The following is a 23103-nucleotide window of genomic DNA, read 5'->3' on the forward strand; positions in this document are numbered from 1 at the left end:
AAGTTCAGGACCCTAGTTTCTGAATTAACTTTGTCACTCTCCATCTTAAAAAAGAATTCTACCATATTATGGTCACTCCTCCCCAAGGGGCCTCGCACAACAAGATTGCTAATTAGTCCCTTCTCATTACACATCACCCAGTCTAGGATGGCCATATTGGTCTAGAAAACCATCCCTAATACACTCCAGGAAATCCTCCTCCACCGCATTGCTACCAGTTAGGTTAGCCCAATCAATATGTAGATTAAAGTCGCCCATGATTACTGCTGTACCTTTATTGCACACATCCCTTATTTCTTGTTTGATGCTGTCCCCAACCTCTCGACTACTATTTGGTGGCCTGTACACAACTCCCACTATCGTTTTCTGCCCTTTGGTATTCCGTAGCTTCACCCATAATATTGCTGTTTTTGCCAAGACCCATGGGCTTGGAAGACCCAATCTGAGTAAATTAGGCAAGTTTACTTAGGTGTTGCTATTGACCGAGACCTGCAGTCTGTCGCCAGTGACACTTGTGCAATATAAAAATGGCTTTGAACGTTTTTTAAATTCATTTTTGGGATTTGGACATCGCTAGCAAGGCCAGCATTTATTGCCCTTGAGTCGATGTTGATGAACTGCCGCTTTGAACTGCTGCAGCCCGTGTGGTGAATGTACTCCCACAGTGCTTTTAGGGAGGAAGTTGCAGGATTTTAACCCAGCAACGATGAAGGAACGGCAATATCGGTCCAAAGCAGGATGCTAGAAACATAGAAACATAGAAAATAGGTGCAGGAGTAGGCCATTCGGCCCTTCGAGCCTGCACCACCATTCAATAAGATCATGGCTGGTCATTCACCTCGGCACCCCTTTCCTGCTTTCTCTCCATACCCCTTGATCCCTTTAGCAGTCAGGGCCATATCTAACTCCCTCTTGAATATATCTAATAAACTGGCATCAACAACGCTCTGCGGAGAGAATTTCACAGGTTAACAATTCTCTGAGTGAAGAAGTTTCTCTTCATCTCGGTCCTAAATGGCTTACCCCTTATCCTTAGACTGTGACCCCTGGTCTGGACTTCCCCAACATTGGGAACATTCTGCTCACATCTAACCTGTCTAATGCTGTCAGAATTTTATATATTTCTATGAGATCCCCTCTCATTCTTTGAAACTCCAGTGAATACAGGCCCAGTCGATTCAGTCTCTCCTCATATGTCAGTCCTGCCATCCCAGCAATCAGTCTGGTGAACCTTTGCTGCACTCCCTCAATAGCAAGAACATCCTTCCTCAGATTAGGAGACCAAAACTGAACACGATATTCCAGGTGAGGCCTCACTAAGGCCCTTTACAACTGCATTAAGACCTCCCTGTTCCTATACTCAAATCCCCTAGCTATAAAGGCCAACATGCCATTTGCTGCCTTCACCGCCTGCTGTACCTGCATGCCAACTTTCAATGACTGATGTACCATGACACCCAGGTCTCGTTGCACCTCCCCTTTTCCTAATCTGCCGCCATTCAGATAATATTCTGCCTTCGTGTTTTTGCCACCAAAGTGGATAACCTCACATTTATCCACATTATACTGCATTTGCCATGCATTTGCCCACTCACCTAACCTGTCCAAGTCACCCTGTAACCTCTTGGCATCCTCCTCACAGCTCACAGCGCCACCCAGCTTAGTGTCATCTGCAAACTTGGAGATATTACACTCAATTCCTTCATCTAAATCATTAATGTATATTGTAAATAGTTGGGGTTCCAGCACTGAGCCCTGCGGCACCCCACTAGTCACTGCCTGCCATTCTGAAAAGGACCCGTTTATCCCGACTCTCTGCTTCCTGTCTGCCAACCAGTTCTCTATCCACGTCAGTACATTACGCCCAATACATCATGTGTGACTTAGAGGAGAACTTGGAGGTGGAGGTCGTGGGTTTGGGAGGTGCTGTTGAAGAAGCCTTGGCGAGTTGTTGTGGTGCATCTTGTAGATGATACACATTGCAGCCACGGTGCGTCGGTGGTGAAGGGAGTAGATATTTAAGGTGATGGATGGGGTGCTAATCAAGCGGGCTGCTTTGTCCTGGATGGTGTCGAGCTTCTTACGTGTTGTTGGAGTTGCACTCATCCAGGCAAATGGAGAGTATTCCATCGCACTCCTGACGTGCTTTGTATGTAGTGGAGATGCTTTAGCGAGTCAGGGAGCTGAGACACAGAATACCCAGCCTCTGACCTGCTCTTGTAGCCACAGCAATTCTGTAGCCGATCAAGTTGAATTTCTAGTCCAGTATGTGGCTGGTCCAGTTTAATGGCGTTTGGAGTCTCGGTTAAAATAGCTCCTATAGTTTCCATGAGACCGATTGATTTGGAAACTCAGCGATACTTGCCTTATTGTACAGCATGGTAAAGATAGTTGGGTTAACCTTCTGGCCATAGAATTTTAAATGTGACCTGGTTTCTTTCGGCATCCTTCAAAGATAGCAGTTTTAAATAGCCTATGTGAAATGGTTCTTTAGTTTTTTTTTGTTCAGTTTTACTCCATATGTCAGCAGGCTGAACAACTTTATCATTTCGTAGCAGTGCAGATAAAAAGATTATGGTTAAAGTAACATCTAACCATAACACACAGATCGGTGTTTTAAAGTGGTTCCCAAATTAGCAATTGAAGTAATCTCATTCCTGTTCTTGTAATTTGATACATACTTTAATACTGCTATGTGCAGCTTAAGTGTGGGGAAAGGCTAGAGAGATCAAAATTTATTGCTTTTAAAGCCACAACAGTTAGCATTTCATGTCGTGAGTTTTAGCAGCTCTGGGTGTAATCCAATTTACTATGATGAAGGATACAGGTTGAAATGCTATCTTTGCATGTTTAAATGGCTTTTCTAAAGCAGGCTGCAGCTTAGCTATTAAATCATCAAACTCCTACACGTTATTGTGCATTGGCATGTCTATTTCATGTGAGTGGTCAGATTTCTGTTTCTAATGGCATGTTTGTTTCTGGATGACACGGTGTTTTTAATGTAAGCACTAAGCACAATATTCTCTTTGTTTTTCACCATAATGTCTTGTAAGCAAGAGTAGAGAATTGTATATCCAAGTTTGTAGATGACATCAACTTTAGCAGCACAGCAAGTTGCATAAATGGGAACAGGAAGTTACAAAGAGACATAGGCACTAAGTGAGTTGGCAAAACTATGTCTAACACGAGCACAGTAGGCAATTTAGCCCCTCGAGCCGGCTCTGCCATTCAGTAAGATCATAGCTGACCTTTTATGGCCCGACCTGCTGGTGGTCTCTTGCAGCTCCGCGGCAGGTCGGGGCCATAAAAGGAGCAGCGCTGTGGGCCCCTGGAGTGGCAAGCGGCACTGTGGGCTCTGGAGCGGCACCTGGAGTAGCCCCTGAAGCGGCCATATCACTGCAAGGTAAAGCACGAGCTGGTACAGGAGGGCGCCGGCAGCGAAGACGGCAACTGGATTGGACATCAAGGTCCAGATCGGTGATAGGAGCGGCGAGGTTGGGGCGAAGGAGCGGCGAGAGATCGTGGAGCGACGTGATCGGAGCCCAGGAGAGGCGAGAGTTCGGGTCCCAGAAGAGGCGGGGGCCCAAAAGCAGCATGGGCCAGCCCACACTGCGATACGTGTGCACACTCGGTCCATGAAGCAGAGCTGGTCTCCAGTCATCTTGGTTAACCCTTGCCACTCGACCAAGACCTAGCTCTGTCAAGCCCGTGTGGTGGCTGGTGTGCAACGGCCACCCCACGTTTTTATTTTTAAAAAATCCACACGCAGGCATCTTCCACCCTTCAGAATGTAGTTCAGGATCTGGAATATTAGGTCCTTCATTGACACACCTGTGAACTCCTCCTTTTTTGATGTGGAAGCAAGTCATCCTCGCTTTGAAGGACTGCCTATGATGATGAGCTGATCTTCTACCTGAACTCCACTTTCCTACACTTTCCCTATATCCCTTGATTCCCTTCATCTTCAAAAATCGAGTGATCTCTGTCTTGAACATACTCAAATATTGAGTCTCCACAGCCCTCTGGGGTAGAGAATTCCAAAGATTCACTTCCCTCTAAGGGAAGAAAATTCTGAGACTGTGACCCCTGGTTCTAGACTCCCCAGCCAGAGGAAACATCCTCCCAGCATCTGTCCTGTCAAGCCCTCTAAGAATTGTGTATGTTTCAATGAGATCACCTCTAATTCTTCTAAACTCTCGAGAATTTAGGCCTAGTCTGCTCAATCTCTCCTCATAGGACAATCCCCTTATCCCAGTAATCAGTCTGGTGAACCTTTGTTGCACTCCCTTAATGGCAAGAATATCTTCCCTTGCGTAAGGAGACCCAAACTGTACACAATACTCCAGGTGTAGTCTCAACAGTGCCCTATATAATTGCACTAAAACATCTTTACTCTTATACTGAAATCCTCTTGTAATGAAGACCAACGTAGCATTTGCTTTCTTCATTGCTTGCTGTGCCTGTAAGTTAACTTTCAGTGATTCGTGTACAAGGACACCCAGGTCCCTTTGAACACCAACATTTCCCAATCTCTCAGGGAAGTGTAAGGTCATCCACTCTGAATTTGATAAAGACAAATTGAATATTTTTTTTTTAACGGTGAGTGAGACCCCATCTGGAGTACTGTGTTCAGTTTTGGGCACCGCACCTCAAGAAAAATTCACCAGAATGATACCAGGGCTTAAAGGGATAAATTATGTGGAAAGGATGTATAAACATAGCTTGTATTCCCATGAGTTTAGAAGATTGAGGGGTGATCTAATCAAGATGTTTAAAATGATAACGGCATTAAATAAGGTAGATACAAATAAACTATTTCCTCAGGTGGGGAAACTCAGAACAAGGGGACACAATAAAGTTAGAGCTAGCCTGTTCAGAAGTAAAAACAGGAAGCACTTTTCCACGCAAAGGGCAGTGGAAATCAGGAACTCTCTCCCCTAAATGGCTTTGCATGCTGGGTCGCTAGGTTTTTGCTCGGTGAGGATATTGAGAAATATGCAGCAAAAGTGGATAGATGGATTGAGGTACAGATCAGATCAAACCTCACACTGGCACAGATAAATTGGGGCCGGAGGGGTGCGGTGGGGTGGTCTCTGCTTTCAAAAGTAAATATTTAGCTGTTAACTCTTCAAAGATGATTACTTTGGAAATAAATCCCATGCTGGTTAGTGAGTTGTTTTAATTCCTGATTTGCTCTGATTCTCGTGAATTTTTGGGGTTGTCACCGACCCTTGATCTTTGTGCAACTCACTACTGAAGAGTCCAATGTTCTGTTCTGAAATGCCCTATTTAAAAATTGTTCCCTGTCATTACAGATTACCCTATTGAATGAAAACTTGTTGATGAGTAGCACTTTTAGTTCAGTCAGTGAAGGCAGCGTGTGGCTGAGTGCATAAACCAGATATTCCTGCGTTCAGTTCTTGGTCTGTGCTGAATTTACTGATTCCAGCTCGGGTGAGGGTGCTTCGAAACCACTCCACTCGGGAGGGGAAATCGGCCAGAGTTCCAGTTGCTATCCAGGGAAAGCACATCTGTGTGGATATTGAGGGAGGATAGGATTGGGCTCCATTATCTCACCAGTATTCATTGTCTAGGCTCTTTCACAAAGAATGGGGCTCTCGTACATGTGGAACCATACTCCAGCAATGGGTCAACATCAGCAGATGGGGATGAGCTTTGAGAAAGGGAAAAGCAGATTGGAGAGCTTTGCTTGTCTCATCCCTAACACCATCAGTTCTATTCACCACTTTTTTTATATAGCTATAGTTATTTGAGCTCCACACTTTCCTTTGCCTTCCCCCTTTCTACATTTAATGCTACAGATTCAATAATGGTTTGGCACAGTCGAGTATAATTTCAGCCCTTCAGTTCATTTCTTGCTGCTACGCTTCATTGAACACAGTTGCTGAATTCTCCATTTGGTCGCTATGCAGCTTATTCATGTGCAAGCCTGCTGATCTTTCATTTTAATGTTCTGCCATAGCTCATCTTGTCAGGTGCAGCTGTTAACAGCAAATACGGCACTGCAATCAAAATTTTGACTAAACGACCATGACGCATTTACTAGCTTTTTCTTTGCAGTATTTTTACCTTGCAGGGAAACCTTTGCTGCTATCACTTTATATCTTGCATTTTTGGAGGCTAGCTTGTCAAGGCAGTAAGTGTTCATCATAACTAGTGCAGACTGCAGATGGCATAAAACTGCCTTTCAAGGAGCAGTGGCATAAAAGGAAGTGATTTTATCTTCTCCTGCCGGTCAAATTATTGTGGATTTAATCTTGGGAGTACTGTAAACACTGGTTCTGTGTTTCCTGCCATTTTATTCGGGCTTTTGGTTGCCTTTCAGTGCTTGAAGTGGCGGGGAGAATAGATTCTGGACACTTAATGCTGAATGCCTGTCGAATTTTCTTATAATAGTGAGAGAACAAAAGGGCTGACAGTTAATGCGTTGACATCGTGACCTATCATTAAATTGCCTCCTAGCAACCCTTTAACTGCACTGTTCGGTGCTGTAAGACCCCGTTCATGTCACGGGTTTCTGTTTACTCAGAATGGTAAGACCGTTCTTTGTGTTTTGATACCCATCAAATAACACACAAGATGGATTGAAGGACACAGCTACCCTTTTGTGTTGTTCCAAAATAATGTTCCCATTTCATCCGCTGGTTACATGGAACGGTTAAATTTGCATGCTGAATACATTCTATAATTTGCTTCCACCAGTAATGTGCATAACCCTGTCCGAGATGGCATTTGGGGGACACAATAAATGTTCATTAATTAAAATAAGGTTGGTTTCTTCCCCTTGCACACGGGATTTGAACAGCAATAAGGTCTCTCGCTGATTTAAATTCACTTGAAGTAAACAAGCTCTTTAAAATGCCAAGCTCACATAATGCACTCAGAATAGCCGGTGAAGGTTAAAATGCTGGTGGCTGCACTTAGCAATTTACTATGTGCTGAAATTTTGAGCAAAATAATACTGGAGAACTCTCCCTTCCCCCCCCCCCAATCTGCGATGGTTTCGATGTAGTGCTAGAGTCTGCACAATCACAGCTGAGTGGCTGCCTTCTCTGCTGAAATCTTTGATTCTATGCAACATAGCATGCTTGATCTATCTATACGTTTAATCATTGATTGTGCCAATGAAATATAGAAAGAAAAACTTGCATTTATATTGCACCTTTCACGACCACTGGATGTCTCAAAGTGCTTTACAGCTAATGAAGTACTTTTGGAGTGTAGTCACTATTGTAATGTAGGAAATGTGGCAGCCAATTTCCACACAGCAAGTTCCCACACACAGCAATGTGATAATGACCAGATAATCTGTTTCTGTTATGTTGATTGAGGGATAAATATTGTCCAGGACACTGGGGAGAACTCCCCTGCTCTTCTTTGAAATAGTGCCGTGGGATCTTTTACGTCCACCTGAGAGCATATGGTGCCTCGGTTTAATGTCTCAGCCGAAAGACAGTACCTCCAACAGTGCAGCACTCACTCAGCACTGCACTGGAGTGTCAGCTTACATTTTATGTGTCGAAGTCCCTGGAGTGGGACTTGAACCCCCACAACCTTCTGACTCGGAGGCGAGTGTGCTATCCACTGAGCCACAGCTGACACTCCTTACTGTGGTGTTCACGGCGGGGGCCATCATTCTCTTGGGAGTCAATTGCAGTAATTACCCTGGGTATCAGCTGAAGGCAGCGAATGTGTAACTTTTCCTATTCAAAGAAAAAACAAACTTGCATTTATATAGTACCTTTCACGGCTTCATGACTTCATGGGAGGGCTTTAAACTAGCTTGGCAGGGGATGGCAACCCAGGAGAGGGCTCTGAGCTAGTTAGAGTGGGTGAGAGCTCAGATGAATAGAATCCCAAGAAAGAATGCAAAAGGCAGGAGGCAACAGAGCAGAGTAGCACTGGGGTAAGTGTAAACCACAAGGTGATAGGAAGGGACAATATGTATGAATATAAAGGGGCTGCAAGAGGGGTCAAAACTAAAAATCGTGGTTTAAAAACTAGCATTAAAACACTTTACCTAAACATACGCAGCATTCGAAACAAAGGAAATGAGTTGACGGCACTAATCATTACAAATGGGTATGATTTGGTGGCCATTACTGAAACGTGGTTGCAGGGTGGCCAAGACTGGGAATTAAACATACAGGGGTATCTAACAATTCGTAAAGATAGACAGAAGGGAAAGGAGGTGGGGTGGCTGTTAATAAAGGATGATATTATTATGATCGAGGGAAGTTGAGGGGAGACGGGGGCGGGGGATGGAGGGGAGGTGGGGGACGGAGAAACCCAGGGCGGGGGACAGGAGGGCATTGCATCGAAGGTCTGGGGGGGGGGGGGGCGAAGTGTGTCGGAGGGGCGGGCCTGGAGGCTCTGTGCCTCGGTGCGGGGAGTGTTCAGAGTGGGGTGGACGGGTTGACTGCGCAGATGGCGGTTGGTGGATGTGGTGCGGTTGGCGTCGCGGGGGCGTGGCTCCGGGGTGGCCGGGGCTGGGGTCTCGACATCCGGGGGTGTTCGGCATTTGGGAAGGATTCTGACGGGACGGGACGGGTGCGGGGAGAGTGTTCCCGGTGTTGGGTGGGTCCGGAGCCGGGGGCACGGTCTTGGGATGGGGGTGGGCTGTTTGGTGCTGGGATGGGGAGAGACTTCTTCACTCGGGGAGTTGTTGGCCTGTGGGGTTCCCTGCCGCGGAGAGTTGTTGATGCCAGTTCATTGGATGTGTTCGGGAGGGAGTTGGATGTGGTCCTTGCGGTTGGGGGGAGGTGCTGGGGTGGGTGATTAGCCATGATCATATTGAATGGCGGTACAGGCTCGAAGGGCCGAATGGCCTACTCCTGCACCTATTTTCTATGTTTCTATGACGTCCCAACCGTGAAGCACTTTTTTGAAATGTGCTAGTGTCTCTGGGGTAGAGTTTGAACTGCAGTTTTCTTTGGTGGCATAAGGCTGACATTTGAATAAAGTATGGTTGGTGAAGCAAGGAGATTTTAGATACTTTTCTTCTCTCTTGGGCAGTCCCCCGGAGTCGAGGATGACTTGCTTCCACACCAACATGAGTTCTCAGGTGACTGATGAGACCAATGTGGGATCTACAGTCTCTGTCAAGATTTAAACATTTCATAAAGTTCGAGCTGTTAACACAGAATCCAGACGGTGGTTGAAGGGACGGGTGGGTGGGGTGCTTGATTTGTCGTACGCTCCTTCCGCTGTTTGCGCTTGGCTTCCGCGTGCTCCCGACGAAGAGACTCGATGTGTTCGCTGCCTTCCCAGATGCTGCCCCTCCACTTTGAGTGGTTTTGGGCCAGGGATTCCCAAAAGTCGGTGGGGATGTTACATTTTTTCAAGGAGGCTTTGAGGGTGTTCTTGAAGCGTTTTCTCTGCCCTCCTGGGACTCTCCTGTCGTGACGTAACTCGGCGTAGAGTGCTTGTTTCGGAGTCTAGCATCGGGAGATACGTTTACTAAGGATGTCGTAAATGTGGATGAGGGCAGAAGAAAGGACAATAATTTTATTTGCAGCTACCGTCACTTCTGGATTCTGCGTTAACAGCTCAAACTTCGTGAAATGTTTAAATCTTGATTTGGAAGTAACCTGAATGTTATGCAATTTCATCTAGTACTTAAAGTGATGGCACTGTGGGAAAAAGAATAATTTTCTCAGGTATGTGATTTATAAAAAGACCAGTTCGGGCGCACCCTGCTTGGGACAGGCAGTAACTGGGGAGTCCAGTCTTCTGTTGTGCCCTTGCCTCATTGCAAAAGCACCACTGGGTTTAAATGCTGCAAACCAGATGGGAGCCTTAACTGCCTGCTCGTGTTAATTTGTGGGTTTTAATTGAAGAGTGGCTGTAAATTACGGAATCCAGCTGAAATTTATAGCACTTGTGTAAATGGATTCTCCCTCTGGATTTTAGTAAAGAGAATTGATTGACCAGAATTGGGCCAGCTGATCCAGTGCCAAATGCAAGATGGTCAAATGTACTCCATTTCAGATCTCACTGGCTGTCGACCATATGGTTGGGTTGCAACATTTTTCATGTGTCAAGGCAAATTCATGTTTCAAAGCAACTTTATTTTTTTGTTAGGAAGGAAGTATGGAGCTTTATTATTATGAAATATTAATGTTTTTTTAGATGATAAAAATGAGCTTTATTGGGAAATAAAGCCAGTGTAAGAGGTGCTGGATTGCTTTGTCTTGTTTGTGTGTCATTAGAGTGCCACCTGGTGGTTTATTTGCATAATTAATTTCCAGTTTGGGATATTATTTTGTTTAAAAAATAAGTTTATTGTAGGTGCTCAATCCCCTACAGGTTATCAACAACATAATAAGAAATCGAACATAAGAAATAGGAGCAGAAGTCGGCAATACGGTCCCTCGAGCCTGATCTGCCATTCAATAAGATCATGGCTGATCTGATCTTGGCCTCAACTCCATTTTCCTGCCCACTCCCCATAACCCTTCACTCCCTTATCATTCAGAAAACTGTCTATCTCCACCTTAAAATATATTCAATGATCCAGCCTCTGCAGTTCTCAGGTAAAGAATTCCACAGCTTCATGACCCTCTGAGAGAAGAAATCCCTCCTCATTTTCGTTTTAAATGGGCGACCCCTTATTCTGAAACTATGCCCCCTAGTTCTGGATTCCCCCACGGGGGGAAACATCCTCTCTGCATCTACCTTGTCAAGCCCCCTCAGAATCTTGTATGTTTCAATAAGATCACCTCTCATTCTTCTAACCTCCAATGAGTATAGGCTCAACCTATCTTCATAAGTCAACCCCTTCATCTCTGGAATCATCTGAGTGAACCTTCTCTGAACTGCCTCCAATACAAGTATATCCTTCCTTCAATAAGGAGACCAAAACTGTACGCAGCACTCCAGGTGTGGCCTATAAACACCCTGCACAGTTGTAGCAAGACTTCCCGACTTTTATATTCCATCCCCTTGTATGTTTGACTTCTGAATTTTGAGAGTAATCTTGCCATACTTAAGAGGGAAATTGCTTGGTAAAATTTTATCCAAGTCACTTCATCAGGTTTGCAAAATAGGGAATGTAGTACAATTATGTCGCCACATCACCAGTCGTGTCTAACCGTAACATTTTAATTTAAAATTTCATAAAAGGTAAACTGGATTATTAAAGTTCATGGTGCTGCAAGATTCTCTCTACCTCTCCTTCAGTCTTCCCTACCCACCATCTACAAGCTTTTTAAACCCAAGTCGGGTGTCACCCGACCACAGCACCCAGATTTACTTGGTCTTCTCTGGTGCCCTCCGTTATGGGCAATTGCCCTTGAATTAAATTTCTCTTATATACTGTACCATACAGCGCACATCTTTCCCAATGGGTTAATGTGATGTACAAGGAAGGGAGACTTTGAGCAGACTGCTTAAAGAATCTGAAGGCGCTCAAAACTGCAGCGTGTGGGCCATAGCAGGCAATCTGGCCCACCCCACAAAGCCCAGGAAACTTCCACTTATTTGTGCTTATTTCTTCTTTTCTGGTTGGTCCTGTTTGAAATTTGTGGACCCGGAAATGCTCATTGGTGGAATACTTGTCAATCAGAACACCAAGAAGTGTTAGTACCAGCTACCTTAGCTGTGTGCAATTAATGGCAACACTGATTGAAACTTTCCTTATAGCTGCTGAAGTTCTACAGTATGCACCCAAACAGCTTGGGTACTCTTTCTCAAATGGCATTAAACATACAGTTTCAATACCGCTTTCAGAAGTTTTATTTTCCAGGAGATTTTGTGCTTAAAGATGAGAATGACGTTGTGCTGGAAGGAAATTTAGCCAGAGGTATAGTTCCTCTTTTAAAAGGGAAAATGACTGTTCACTTGCAGCTCTTGTTGAAACTCATTTTATTTCTTTTTGAAGCATCTTCTAGGGAGCAGTGACCCGATAACGGTACAGTTGTGGGTCTCATATAATCGGAAACCCATGAAACGAGCCCATTTCCTCACAAAACATCGAATACTGGTGAGTGTCTATAAATATGAACATTAAAAGCCTAAATCGTTTATCGTTGCATAAATTAATGTACATCATTTGCTAATGTCTCTTAGACTGAAGAAATGCAATTGCCTGAAAACCTAAGGCTTTGCCAGAACTACAAGATTAGATGGTTCTAAAGAAGGGTCATGGACCTGCAACGTTAACTCAGTTTCTCTCTCCACCGATGCTGCCTGCCCTGCTGAGTATTTCCAGCATTTTCGGCTGGATTTTCGGGTAGTTTGCGAGCGGGTTTTCATACAAACATAGAAAATAGGTGCAGGAGCGGGCCATTCGGCCCTTCGAGCCTGCACCACCATTCAATAAGATCTTGGCTGATCATTCCCTCAGTACCACTTTCCAGCTTTCTCTCCCTACCCCCTTGATCCCTTTAGCCGTAAGGGCCACATCTAACTCCCTCTTGAATATATCCAGTGAACTGGCCTCAACAATTCTCTGTGGTAGGGAATGCCACAGGTTAACAACTCTCTGAGTGAAGAAGTTTCTCCTCATCTCAGTCCTAAATGGCTTACCCCTTATCCTTAGACTTATGTCCCCTGGTTCTGGACTTCCCCAACATCGGGAACATTTCTTTCTGTCCAGTCCGCGCTTTGACCCTCTGCGGTGAAAACCCAGTCGCAAAGACCCGGGTGGGATCCTCGGCTCCTTGTTTGCGGCGGCAATGGAAGGTACCGCCGGCGACAGAGGTGCTCCGGACGTGTAACGACGCGGATTGCATTACCGTCCGAGTTTCAGCACTCTCCGTCGGTGCAGACCTGCCAGCAACGGTAAGTAGGAAAACCTGCAAAAAAAGGTAAGTTTAAATAAGTTTTTATTTTTTGCAGCGATTAGTTAGTTAAGGGTCTTGGTAATGTTTTTGGAATATTATTTTGAATATTCTTTTTTTGTTTTTCCCCATGCCAAGGTGTGTCTCTCAGCGCTCCCGGCCCTGCACTAAAGTTGGCGAAACTCACATTTTTGCACCGCGAAAGCTTGTGCAATGCCTCCCTTACTGATGTGCCCCTGGCGCAGACACCAAGTGCTGAAAGTTCGGCCTGAAATCGATAGCGCGGTGAAAACGGTAATTTTCACACATCGCTACCGTTTTTGTCTCAAAATTCCAAAAGGCGAAAAGGCTTCTGTTTTTATTTCAGACTTCCAGTATCCGCAGCATTTTTCTTTTCTGCAAGATTAGATGCCTGACCGTGGGCAATTTAGATGGTTATGTCTCTGACACATGTCAGTGCACCACCATCCTGTGCTGCTGGGCAACATTTTCGTCACTGTCACGTTTTCAGTATAATGCAAACTTGTGGCATTTAGTAGTGCAGTAGAAATGTTAGATAATTGAACCATTAGCCCAACAATATGTTTTAACAATCTATCAAAATGATGGAACAAGCTGAGCACAATTGTTTGTGTAAAGTAGTGGAGTTATGCTCTCTCGTTGTATTTCCCCTTTTTTTCACATCTCGCTTTCTTTCCTCCCTCCATTCACACACTTCTACCTGTGCTTATCTACATGCAAGCAACTGGTGCCATCTTTCCTTCTCCGCTCTCCTCCATCCTATGGGGGAAGCGTGTACCAGCATCTTCCCAATCTGAGCCCAATACTCTAACCTGCTATTGCATATTGCTGGCAATAAACAAGTAGTGTTTCTATGTTAAACAAAGTTTGTGTTAATGCAGTATAAATTTAAACAAATGTAAATGTTATCTTGTATTTTAAGTTGGTTTGTGAAAACATTTCATGTAACTTTCTTTTGTACTTTATTCAGGAGTATTATGTCGCTGATGCGTCAGAAGACCAAGTGTTTGTTTGTGTCAATGTCAACAGTAATGTGACCAACCTCTATATCTCTGAAGCAGAGGGCCTGAAATTTTCACTTTCTCTGGAAAATGTACTGTATTACAGTCCAGGCATTGCAGCAAGTACGTCTCTTGTGAGGTAGGTTTATGAACCTTGTGCTTGAAAGAACACTTTGGTTTCTGTCTATCATACAATTGCTCTCACTGAAGATTAGTGTATTTACTTGTTGTGCATGTCCATGTGCTCGAGGTGTGCAACCACCCAATCCGACACGTTAAGCGAAAAGTAACATTTCCTTCATTTTGCCTGAGCAGTTCCTCTTATAAGAACATAAGAAATAGGAGCAGGAGTAGGCTATACGACCCCTTGAGCCTGCTCCGTCATTCAATAAGATCATAGATAAATGCAAGTCTTTCTTTGTTTAACACCTTTCATGACCACCGGATGTCTCGGGGCGCTTTACAGCCGATGAAGTACTTTTGGAGTGTAGTCGCTGTTGTAATGTAGGAATATTGGCCAGGAGACTGAGAACTCACCTGCATTTCTTTGAAATAGTGCCATGGGATCTTTTACGTCCATCTAAGAAGGAAGATGGAGCCTCAGTTTAACGTCTCATCCGAAAGACGGCACCTCCGACAGTGTGCGCTCCCTCAGATCATGGTTGATCTTTTACCTCAAAACCACTTTCACGCCCGATCCCCATAGTCCTTGACTCCCCTAGAGTTCAAAAATCTATCGATCTCTGCCTTGAGTATACTCAATGATTCATCGCCACTCTTGCTCTAAGGCGTGACGTTTCCTCGACTTTGTATTGGTTGTCCGATTCATGCTGCATTGCTTCACGCTGCAGACTTCTGTCCACAAACAAAGACCTTGATTCAGACTGCCCAAATTCTTTTCCTCCCCCTCGCCCCCCCCGCCACTCCATGATTGCGTATTTGAAAGGAGGCTGTATGCTATTGTTCTTGTCCGGATTCTAACCTGGGAACCAGAGTATTCCTACTCCTTACACCAACCTATCCCTACATCCATCATCGTCTACGAATCTTCAGTTAACCTTGCACTGCACCACAGTTGTCCTGCTGTGATTGTGCAATGTGTTTTCCAGTAATTTGGGAATATTAACCAATTATCTTGAGTTCCAATGATTAATTTTTTTATGCATCCCAAAGCTCTCAAATGAATGGGCCTGAAATTGAGATCTGAGGCTTCTGATCAGCACCTCTGATCAGCACCTACCTGGTGCCTCCGTATCTTAGGCCTCTTGCGTGTTCTGGGCCTGCAGCCGTACGCCGACATGAAGGCCCACGTAGCCCAGGGCCGGCCCAACCAATCAAAAAAGGGGGATTCCCATTCTGCTTATGGGGGATTCCATTTACATGACGGAATCCCCAGGAGCATAATAGGAATGACAAACATACTTTTACACAACCTAAATAAAAATAAATCACCATGTTTAAAATGAATTAAAAAAAAAATACAATTTAATTAAACATTTAAAACACTTATTTTTTTCGAAAATAAATGTAAACATTTTTAAAGGGGCCAAAAATAACCTAAACTAATTTTAAAGATCTTTGAATGTTCAAATGATTTAAAAAGAAGGCCCGATGTCTGCTTTTACCAGGTGTAAGAGTTTCGTGGGCATTCACTGGACAGCAGTTCCACCAGCGAATGCCAATTCCCTTTGCATGCGGATTATGAGTCAAGCTGAAACTTGACATCGCAAATTCCAGGTTTTCGCACATGTGCAGCGCATTCAGAAACCAGGAACTTGGGGCCCCATAAAATGCAGGCCATTATTGTGCACCTTGCATATAGAGACAGCTGTCAACAGGAAGGTGCGTGATGCATTCGAAAAATTAGTTGCTAAAATTTTAACAAACACATGCTTACAGTTCTTTGTGTGCTGTATTTACTGAGGGACTACCCTATATTTTAGATGAGTTACGCCTGTTAGATTACATTTCTTTGCTATTTTAATATTTGAACAGCCTTCTTTCAAGGCAGTGGAATTAGAAATATAATCAATGCAACGTTGATTGAATTACAATTACAATAGGAGTGTTGTGTCTCTTGCAGGTGACATTTGCACCAACACATAGGAACCCCACAATGCACTTCAAACGTGGGTTTAGCAAACCGGTTTGAATACTGTTCATATATAGTTCCATTCAATGTTGCTAACATCATTACTTTATTTAATATCACTCTGATAGTTAGCAGAAACCCTAAAATTCACACCCAACTTTTGAGGAATATTTCTCCCGTAGTAAGAATTTGCTGGTACGGCAACTGGCTGAAGGTTCGATTTTACACAAGGCGTCACCCTTGGTCCAGTGGTAGCACGCTCGCCTCTGAGAAGGAGTTGTATTGAAGCCCCACTCCAGAGATTTGAGCACATAATCTAGGCTGACACATCATGCTGCACTGTCGGAGATGCAGTCTTTTGGATATGGAGTTCAACTGAGGACCCATCTTCCCCTTCAGGTGGATGTAAAAGATCCCATAACACGACTTGCAGAAGAGCAAGGGAGTTCTTCCGGCTGCCTAGCTGATGCATATCCCTCTACCATTATCAGTAAAACAGATTATCTGGCCATTCATTTCATTTCTTTTTGTGGGATCTTGCTGTGTGCAAATGGGCTGTTTTTCCTACATTTCAACAGTGACTACACTTCAAAAGTACTTCATTGGCTGTGAAACGCTTCGGTATGTCCTGAGGTTGTGAAAGGTGGTGCATTTTCTTACAATTTGGCTAATGTTTATTCCAAAATGTTAACTTTGAAGCTGATTAATGAGAGACTTGAGTTTAAAAACAAAATGTGAAATCCATTTGGTAAAAGTGGAATAGATTAGCCCAATTTAAATTTTGCATTTTGTTTTTTGACCTCTGGATATCAACTTCAGATTTGTGGTGAAACCATTTGCTGCACAATATTGAAGGAGATTTAATCTATTTTCAGCAAATAGATCTATATCTTGATTGAAATAGCAGACAAGTTGCATTAAACATTCAAACACCAACAGCATACACAGATTTAATTTCATCCCGTTGATTCTTGCATGGAATTTATGCTATGAACTTTCAGATTTTTGACACTAACTCTCATAATTCAGAGAGCTGAAGGCGTAATTGCTTTAATGAAAATTGCAAAGCTGGAAATGTGAAAGGGCCACTCACTAACCGTGCACAGAATTGTTTGAGAGTCGGTGAATTAATTGACCCACCCAGGTCACCTGGGGGAAGCAGTGGGTTTGGGGTGTGTGTCTGAGGGAAAGAAATGGAGCAAGGAGACGAGAAACATTCTCATGAAATCTGGCAGCTAGTTTGAGAGCAGAAGAGGAAATTCTCCAGTTAGGGACCCCTGCAAGATCAATGAGTAATGGGAAAGTTAATTGAACAAAATGTGACTTGAATCTGTGATCTGGTGCACTGTAGGAGTTTGTTAGAAAGATGACATGTAGTAAAACAAGATTATATTGCTATAGGTGATGGTTGGTTTCAGTACTGATTGACATTTAATTGATAATTCTACACTGATTCTATTTTCCATTCCATTTGCTGAGATATAGTCATAATGTTGGAAGAGAATTTTGTACCTGTTTTGTCGGCTATTGTGGAGTTGGCAGATTCTGATAAAATAAAAGATCAATTTAAATTTATGGTTGACCTAGAACATTCCACGTCTATTTTCTGGGCATGTTTACCCCTCCTGAAGGCATTGGCTTCTCCGGAGTATTGTCCCGTAAATGCTGACTACTCTCCGATACTTGACAAGGTGGCCATTCCTCATTTGAACTCATCAGTGAATACTGGGATGCTATTCTTATGTGGAGAGTACCATCGCTGCCCTCGCCCGATGTCTACAAAATCCCACTTGTAACCGGGGCTTCTGGGTAATGATCAGGGACTTTGGCCGTTATATTTTCCCATTCCTCCAACCCAGGAGCAGTGAGGGCAATTATAGTACCCCTGCTGCTGTAATGGCTGAGATTAGCTCGATGAACCTGGAGGTTTGTATGGTTATATAGAAACCATATATATGGTTTATATGGTTATATAGAATTGCATAGAATATACAGCAGAGCAAGAGCCCAACAGGTCCGTGCTGGTGTTTATGCTCCACACCAGCCTCCTCCCTCCCCTCTTCATCTCACCCTATCACTATATCCTATTCCTTTCTCCCTCGTGCATGTCTAGCTTCCCCTTGTATGCATCTATGCTATTCACCTCAACTACTCCTTGTAGCAAGTTCCACGTTCTCTGGGTAAAGAAGTTTCTCCTGAATTCCCTATTGGATTTATTAGTGACTATCTTATATTTATGGTCCCGAGTTCTGGTCTCCCCCAGAAGTGGAACCACCTTCTCTACATCTATCCTATCAAACCATTCCATAATCTTAAAAGACCTCAATCAGATCACCCCTCAGTCTTCTCTTTTCAAGAGAAAAGAGTCCCACCCTGCTCAATCTTTCCTGATAAGTATACCCTCTCAGTTCTAGTATCATCCTTGTAAATCGTTTTGCACCTTCTCCAGTGTCTCTCTTTCCTTTTTATAATATGGAGACACAGAACTGTGCACAGTACTCCAAGTGGTCTAACCAAGGCTCGATACAAGTTTGACATAACTTCTCTGCATTTCAATTCTATCTCTCTAGAAATGAACCCCAGTGTTTTGTTTTCTTTTTTTATGGTCTTATTAATCTGCGTCGCTACTTTTAGTGATTTGCATATCTGTACCCCCAGATCCATTTGCTCCTCTACCCCATTTAGACTCTTAGGAGTATATGGCCTCCTTATTCTTTCTACCAAAGTCCCCATTGTCTTCCAAAGTTGAAAGCTGCCACTTAGCTCTAAGTAGACCATGTTAAACCATGCGCTTGATCGTGTTCCAGATCCAAGCATAACATTGTTTGACAAGCTGGGTTGCAGTTCATTTGGATTCTGATGTACTTTGCTGCAACTAAGTACACTATCGGTCCCATAAGAGCTTTGACAGACCTGTTTTAGTGGTGAGGTGCCAATTGAGCAAATAGTTAAGATAGAAGTTTTATTGATTCAGAATTGTTAAAGCCAATGAGCAGAGTCAAATGGCCCACAACCTGCCGTTCACTTCCCGATGGTTCATTGTGCACCGGTGGTCCCCAGCCAAGTGGTTTTCAAAGTCTCAGGAAGTAAAATCTGCTTTATTTGTGCAATGCAGCTACAGCGTGTGAAGCGGCAGGGGAATAGTCATTGTGATGGAGAGCTGTGGATTACTGCAAGATGTTATCATGCCAATTATTTAAACAAAGTCCCCTTTGTCTATCAAAGTTGAAAGCTGCCCACTTAGCTCTAAATGGACCATGTTAAACCGGGCGCTTGATCCTGTTCCATAGTTTATGTATTCTGAAGAAAGGGAGGTTTTAATGCAATGCTGTTAACATCAGGTACTTTGCCAATATATTTATTTTGGTTACTTTGAACAGATTGAAATTAGCAAAAGTTTGTGTTACCCCTAGGCGCACAAATGGAATATGGAATGGTCTCAATGTGACCTTTCAAAATAGTCTCTGCCAGTTTTTTACTGAAAGTGTTTGCAATCTGTATTAACTCAACAACAACTTATATTTATATAGTGCCTTTAACATAGTAAAATGTCCCAAGGAACCTCACGGGAGTGTTATTAGAAAAATCACAGTGGATCAATTGATCGTGACAATTACTCCATTTGTATATCTTAAGAGACAAACAAAACCTAAGCATTTATCTGTCAAACAAGATGCTACATAAAAACATAAGAGATAGGAGCAGGAATCGGCCATTCGGCCCCTCGAACCTGCTCCACCATTCAATAAGAACATGGTTGATCATTGACCTCAACTCCACTTTCCCACCTGATCCCCATATCCCTCGATTCTCCGAGAGTCCACAAAAATCTATCTTTTTCAGCCTTGAATATACTCCAAGATTCAGCATCCACAGCCTTTTCGGGTAGATTCCAAAGATTCACAATCCTGCATGAAGAAATTCCTCCTCATCTCAGTCTTAAATGGCCGACTCCTTATCCTGAGACTGTGACCCCTGGTTCTAGACTCTGCAACCAGGGAAATCAGCCTCTCTGCATCTATCCTGTCAATCCCCCTCAGAATTTTATGTTTCAATGAGATCACCTCTTGCTCTTCTAAACTGCAGAGAGTATAGGCCCATTCTATTCAATCTCTCATAGGCCTACCCTCTCATCCCAGGGGTCAATCTAGTGAGTCTACGTTGTACCGCCTTTATGTTCTTCCTCAGATAAGAGGACCATGCTCAATAGAGGCCCTGCCTGACTGATATTAAGGCCGTAATGTGAATATAAAATTAGATGTGGCGTGGTCGTCATCCAAATCTCTTCACGGTAATTATCGATGAGAAAAACCATTCAACCCGTCTTGGTTCAGCCAGGAAAACCCAACAACAGTAAATACTTGCCTTTATCAGCCGAGGCATAGAATATAAGAGCAGGGAGGTTATGCTTGAGCTATATAAAACACTGGTTAGGCCACAGCTAGAGTACTGCGTACAGTTCTGGTCACCACATTACAGGAAAGGTGTGATTTAACGAGAGGGTACAGAGGAGATTTACGAGGATGTTGCCTGGACTGGAGGATTTTAGCTGAGGAAAGATTGGATAGGCTGGGTTTGTTCTCTTTGGAACAGAGGAGGCTGAGGGGAGACCTTATTGAGGTGTATAAAATTCTGAGGGGCCTGGATAGAGTGGATAGGAAGGACCTATTTCCATTAGCAGAGGGGTCAATAACCAGGGGGCATAGATTTAAAGTAATTGGAAGGAGGTTTAGAGGCGATTTGAGGAGAAATGTTTTCACCCAGAGGATGGTGGGGGTCAGGAACTCACTGCCTGAAAGGGTGGTAGAGGCAGAAACCCTCAAAGCATTTAAAAAGTACTTGGATATGAACTTGAAGTGCCGTAACCTACAGGGCTATGGACCAAGTGCTGCAAAGTGGGAATAGGCTGGATAGCTCTTTGTCGGCCGGCACAGATACGATGGGCTGAATGGCGGCCTCCTGTGCTGTAAATTACTATGATTTTATGAAATTAATGTAATTACACTCTTACTTCTCTTCACTCCTCCTCCTCCTCCCCCCCCCCCCCTCCCCCCATTCCCATCCCATCACAAAACTCAATTTCAACTGAGTATTGGTTGAATTCTGTAAGCAGTATTGCACCTTCAGCTTCTTGTGGTCTGAGGCTGTCTAATGTTGAAAGTGCCGATGACTGTTTTCACACTGGACCTGCAAAATGATGAGCCTGTAACGTCCCTTTTTTTCATTTTGCATGATTCTCTGCCTGCTATGTCTGTTAGTGATGTTCCTGCCATAGCTTTATATCATTCCTGGGCACAATTTATTGCGATGCATAGTGATATCCCAGTGATGCACAAAGGAAAACTCCACTGTCTTCCAAGGAACTTGATTTATTTTTTCTTAAAATTCTCAGGTACTTTGCAAATGAGCCATTTGCCGATATTCATCGCGTAGAAGGACTGCGGGGAATCTACATCGCTACCCAGATGAATGGGTCTTACACTGAGGAGAACATGAGATCGGTGATAACATTTGATAAGGGCGGAACCTGGGAACTGTTGCAGGCACCAACCTTTGGCAGTGATGGCATTAAACTCAACTGTAGGGTAAGGATGGTAAATTCTCAAGCAGCTAATCTATCCTACAAGATTATTAAAAACTGAACAACTTAATACTCAATTTTAATAATTGCACTATATCTTAGGATATTGGGTTGTAATTGTCTCCCCTCCAATCTTATCCTTATCTCTCCTTAAAATGCATCGTTGTTGCTAGGAATATGGTTTCATAGATGCTGGTTTCTCACTTTTACCTCGCCCAAGTTGCCTCGTTTGTGAATGTTGGCCTGCTGTTTGAGATTCGGGGTGATGGAAGGGGGAGAATTACAAAGACCGGACTCTACACATGCACTTTCTAGCTTATCCTGATGGGGAGCTGACCTCTTTATATAAAAAAAAAAAAATTGTTTTAATTTCCTCCTGCTTCCAAACCCAGAGGTGCTCAGACCCTAATGCTGTCTTGACAAATTAGCAAACTTAGCTAGATTGGACCTGGAACCCCTCCGACCCCACCCTGATCTGTGTGTTCAGTTATAAGAGCATAAGAATTAGGAACAGGAGTAGGCCATCTAGCCCCTCGAGCCTGCTCCGCCATTCAACAAGATCATGGCTGATCTGGCCGTGGACTCAGCTCCACTTACCCGCCCGCTCCCCGTAACCCTTAATTCCCTTATTGGTTAAAAATCTATCTATCTGTGATTTGAATACATTCAATGAGCTAGCCTCAACTGCTTCCTTGGGCAGAGAATTCCACAGATTCACAACCCTCTGGGAGAAGAAATTCCTTCTCAACTAGGTTTTAAATTGGCTCCCCCGTATTTTGAGGCTGTGCCCCCTAGTTCTAGTCTCCCCGACCAGTGGAAACAACCTCTCTGCCTCTATCTTGTCTATCCCTTTCATTATTTTAAATGTTTCTATAAGATCACCCCTCATCCTTCTGAACTCCAACGAGTAAAAACTCAGTCTATTCAATCTATCATCATAAGATAACCCCCTCATCTCCGGAATCAACCTAGTGAATCGTCTCTGTACTCCCTCCAAAGCTAGTATATCCTTCCTTAAGTAAGGTGACCAAAACTGCTCGCAGTACTCCAGGTGCGGCCTACCAATACCCTATACAGTTGCAGCAGGACCTCCCTGCTTTTGTACTCCATCCCTCGCAATGAAGGCCAACATTCCATTCGCCTTCCTGATTACCTGCTGCACCTGCAAACTAACTTTTTGGGATTCATGCACAAGGACCCCCAGGTCCCTCTGCACCGCAGCATATTGTACTTTCTCCCCATTCAAATAATATTCCCTTTTACTGTTTTTTTTTTTTCCCCAAGGTGGATGACCTCACATTTTCCGACATTGTATTCCATCTGCCAAACCTTAGCCCATTTGCTTAACCTATCTAAATCTCTTTGCAGCCTCTCTGTGTCCTCTACACAACCCGCTTTCCCACTAATCTTTGTGTCATCTGCAAATTTTGTTACACTACACTCTGTCCCCTCTTCCAGGTCATCTATGTATATTGTAAACAGTTGTGGTCCCAGCACCGATCCCTGTGGCACACCACTAACCACCGATTTCCAACCCGAAAAGGACCCATTTATCCCGACTCTCTGCTTTCTGTTAGCCAGCCAATTCTCGATCCATGCTAATAC

The 23103-nt window shown here is 43.8% G+C and overlaps 1 protein-coding gene across 3 annotated transcripts in view; it reads left to right on the top strand.

Annotated features, from left to right (window-relative positions):
* sorl1 (sortilin-related receptor, L(DLR class) A repeats containing) overlaps nucleotides 1-23103 on the top strand; it is a 221278-nt gene that overhangs the window by 96628 nt on the left and 101547 nt on the right. For all 3 annotated transcript variants that reach the window (XM_070894543.1, XM_070894544.1, XM_070894545.1), the window contains exons 7-9: nucleotides 11903-12004; nucleotides 13795-13964; nucleotides 21310-21502. In XM_070894543.1, the coding sequence (XP_070750644.1) occupies nucleotides 11903-12004; nucleotides 13795-13964; nucleotides 21310-21502 (465 nt within the window). The remainder of the gene's footprint in view (nucleotides 1-11902; nucleotides 12005-13794; nucleotides 13965-21309; nucleotides 21503-23103) is intronic.

This window comes from Pristiophorus japonicus, chromosome 11 (assembly GCF_044704955.1).
Source record: "Pristiophorus japonicus isolate sPriJap1 chromosome 11, sPriJap1.hap1, whole genome shotgun sequence".
In the NCBI taxonomy this organism is placed as follows: Eukaryota; Metazoa; Chordata; class Chondrichthyes; family Pristiophoridae; genus Pristiophorus; species Pristiophorus japonicus.